The following is a 2,394-nucleotide window of genomic DNA, read 5'->3' on the forward strand; positions in this document are numbered from 1 at the left end:
TCGCGGAAAATAACGGATACAGAAAGGGCCTAGTAAACAAGATAAGAAGAGAAACAAAAACGAAGAAATCAAATAAGAAGGAAAATAATGAAAAGGCTTGGGCAATCTTGACTTATACGGGCAAAACGTCATATAAATTGGCTAAGGTATTCCAAAAGTATAACATTAATACAGCATTTAGAACGAAGGACAATGAGGGGAGGATACTACGAAATAGTGCAAACGAGGAAGACCCACTAGACAAGCAAGGTGTATATAAGTTGACTTGCGAATGTCAACATAGTTACATAGGACAAACAGGGCGCAAGATAAAAACAAGATATCGTGAACATATAAGGGACTACAACAAAAAAATGCTAAAACCTTCTACTACCCCGGAATCGAACTTCGCAAACCATATGGCAGAAAACCATTGTACGCCAATGAAAATACGAAAGACAGCCAAAGTTCTCCATGTACAGCACAAAGGACAACGCCTAAACGTATTAGAGATTATGGAGATATACAAACAAAAGACGTTCGTCGGAAAAATAATAAATGAGCAAATAAACACCGCATCTGATATATTATTCGAACCACTCAGGCTACTATACGCAAAACAAAACAGAAACCCTGCAACTACCATAAACAATGAAATGCAGGTCCAAACTATAGAAACAAAGAGACAGAAAATAACTGATTTTTACCTACCTGCGAATCCATGCAACAATTAATCAAAAAAGAGGTGAACAGCTAATTTGTACCTGAGGATGTACACACAGAACTGAAACTACTGGTTGAACGAAAGAATATAATCCGCTGAGACATACTTAACTATGAACCAACGACGACTTAACATGGCTATAAATAGTGACGGACAAACAGAAACTATTCAGAACGAAAAATGACACTGAAGATGGCACAACGCCGAAACCGGGTTGTCTCCAAACCAAATTTGACAAGGGATGACGGAAAATCGTTCCACATTACATCACACTCCTACCCTGTCGGAAACACCAACAACGAAAATGAGAATATTAATGCCAGTCAGGCTTATCACTCAAGGACGATTACGCTTTTGGCCACATACCAAAGAAGACAATTGAAAATACACAACACCAACGCAAACATCTGGTTCAATAAACAATGTTTAACACTAAATGTTACGCCGAAATTCGCAAGAATTAATCTAAAATCGAGCACAGAGCAAAGGCGAAAAATTTTGAAAAGAGCATAAAGCAGCTTCCTTCGACATGAAATTAAGAACCTGTGTGTCAAAAAAGAACGCACAAATGAGGAGCTACTTTCCATTCATTTAGAACTAGGGACAAAAATACAATAAATTAAACAAAAAACTCGATGACCTCAATAGAAAGCAAAACATCACAAAGAACATACAACACAGCGAAATGCCTTTCCATTCCAGATTCGTAAATTTGACTGAGGTTCCCATTAGCAAACAAGAGACAGAAATATTGGAAAAAGGTCTGAAACAAAACATAGAAAATTCTGATAAAAATAAAGACGTAGAGCACACTATTGTAGGCGCGGAAATGGCCATATCATTACTACCAAGCGAGGATCAAGATCATGCAAGACACATATGTAGACGTATAATTGAGAAAAGCATAAAATCCATGGAGAAAAAACTAAGCGACGAAAATAAAACTGCCAAAGGGCTAAAGAAAAAACTCAACACGAATAAAGTAATCACAACAAAAGCAGACAAAGGGAACACAACGGTAATAATGTACGAAAAAGAATATAAAAAAAGACAGAGCAACTAATCAAAGAGACAAATTGTCGGATGATGAGAAAGGACCCAACCGATGACTACCAAGGGGCAGTAATAGCGGAGACAGACAGGCTGAGTTAAGTTGAATTAAGTGGCACAAATGCAGATACGATTTTTACCCCTGACAGACAGCACCATTGTGCATAACAAATTTTCTTCTTCTACCTGCGCATTTAGTTATCAGCTGATTTGACAAAAACTTTGAGCTCAAAATGGAAAGGAGAGAAAAAATACGATTAGCAGCTATTTTGTTTGCAAAAAACAATTACTTATTTAAAAAAAAAACTTAACATTCTTCTCTTAAAATTATTCAACAATATGAAAATAATTAATTCATTGGCAAGCATAGACCTTGCCACGATGTTTGAAGCTGGGATTGTTACACTTCCTGATATAAGAGAAAGGCAGCTGTGGAAATTGGTAAGCATATCTTTTATTTCCATTAGTACAATAAATATGCGATATTCTTTAAAGGATCGCAGCGGCACATTTTGGGAGCGTGATGTTCCTTTAATGGACGAAAATCGTTTCAAAGAAAATTTTCGACTCAATAGAAATGCTTTTCGGAGAATTTGTGAAAAAGTTCGAGGCATCGAAAAGGCGAACACTCATATGAGGCA

At 36.7% G+C, this 2,394-nt stretch overlaps 1 protein-coding gene across 1 annotated transcript in view; it reads left to right on the forward strand.

The window, feature by feature from the left end:
- Positions 1–1,310: 1,310 nt before the first annotated feature.
- LOC118756266 overlaps positions 1,311–2,394 on the forward strand; it is a 3,948-nt gene continuing 2,864 nt past the window's right edge. Inside the window, exons 1-2 of the mRNA XM_036491036.1 lie at positions 1,311–2,194; positions 2,249–2,391. Of these exons, the coding sequence (XP_036346929.1) occupies positions 2,093–2,194; positions 2,249–2,391 (245 nt within the window). The 5' untranslated portion in view covers positions 1,311–2,092. The remainder of the gene's footprint in view (positions 2,195–2,248; positions 2,392–2,394) is intronic.

The sequence above is a fragment of the Rhagoletis pomonella genome, unplaced genomic scaffold (assembly GCF_013731165.1).
Source record: "Rhagoletis pomonella isolate Grant_MI unplaced genomic scaffold, Rhpom_1.0 Rhpom_scaffold_00002, whole genome shotgun sequence".
In the NCBI taxonomy this organism is placed as follows: Eukaryota; Metazoa; Arthropoda; class Insecta; order Diptera; family Tephritidae; genus Rhagoletis; species Rhagoletis pomonella.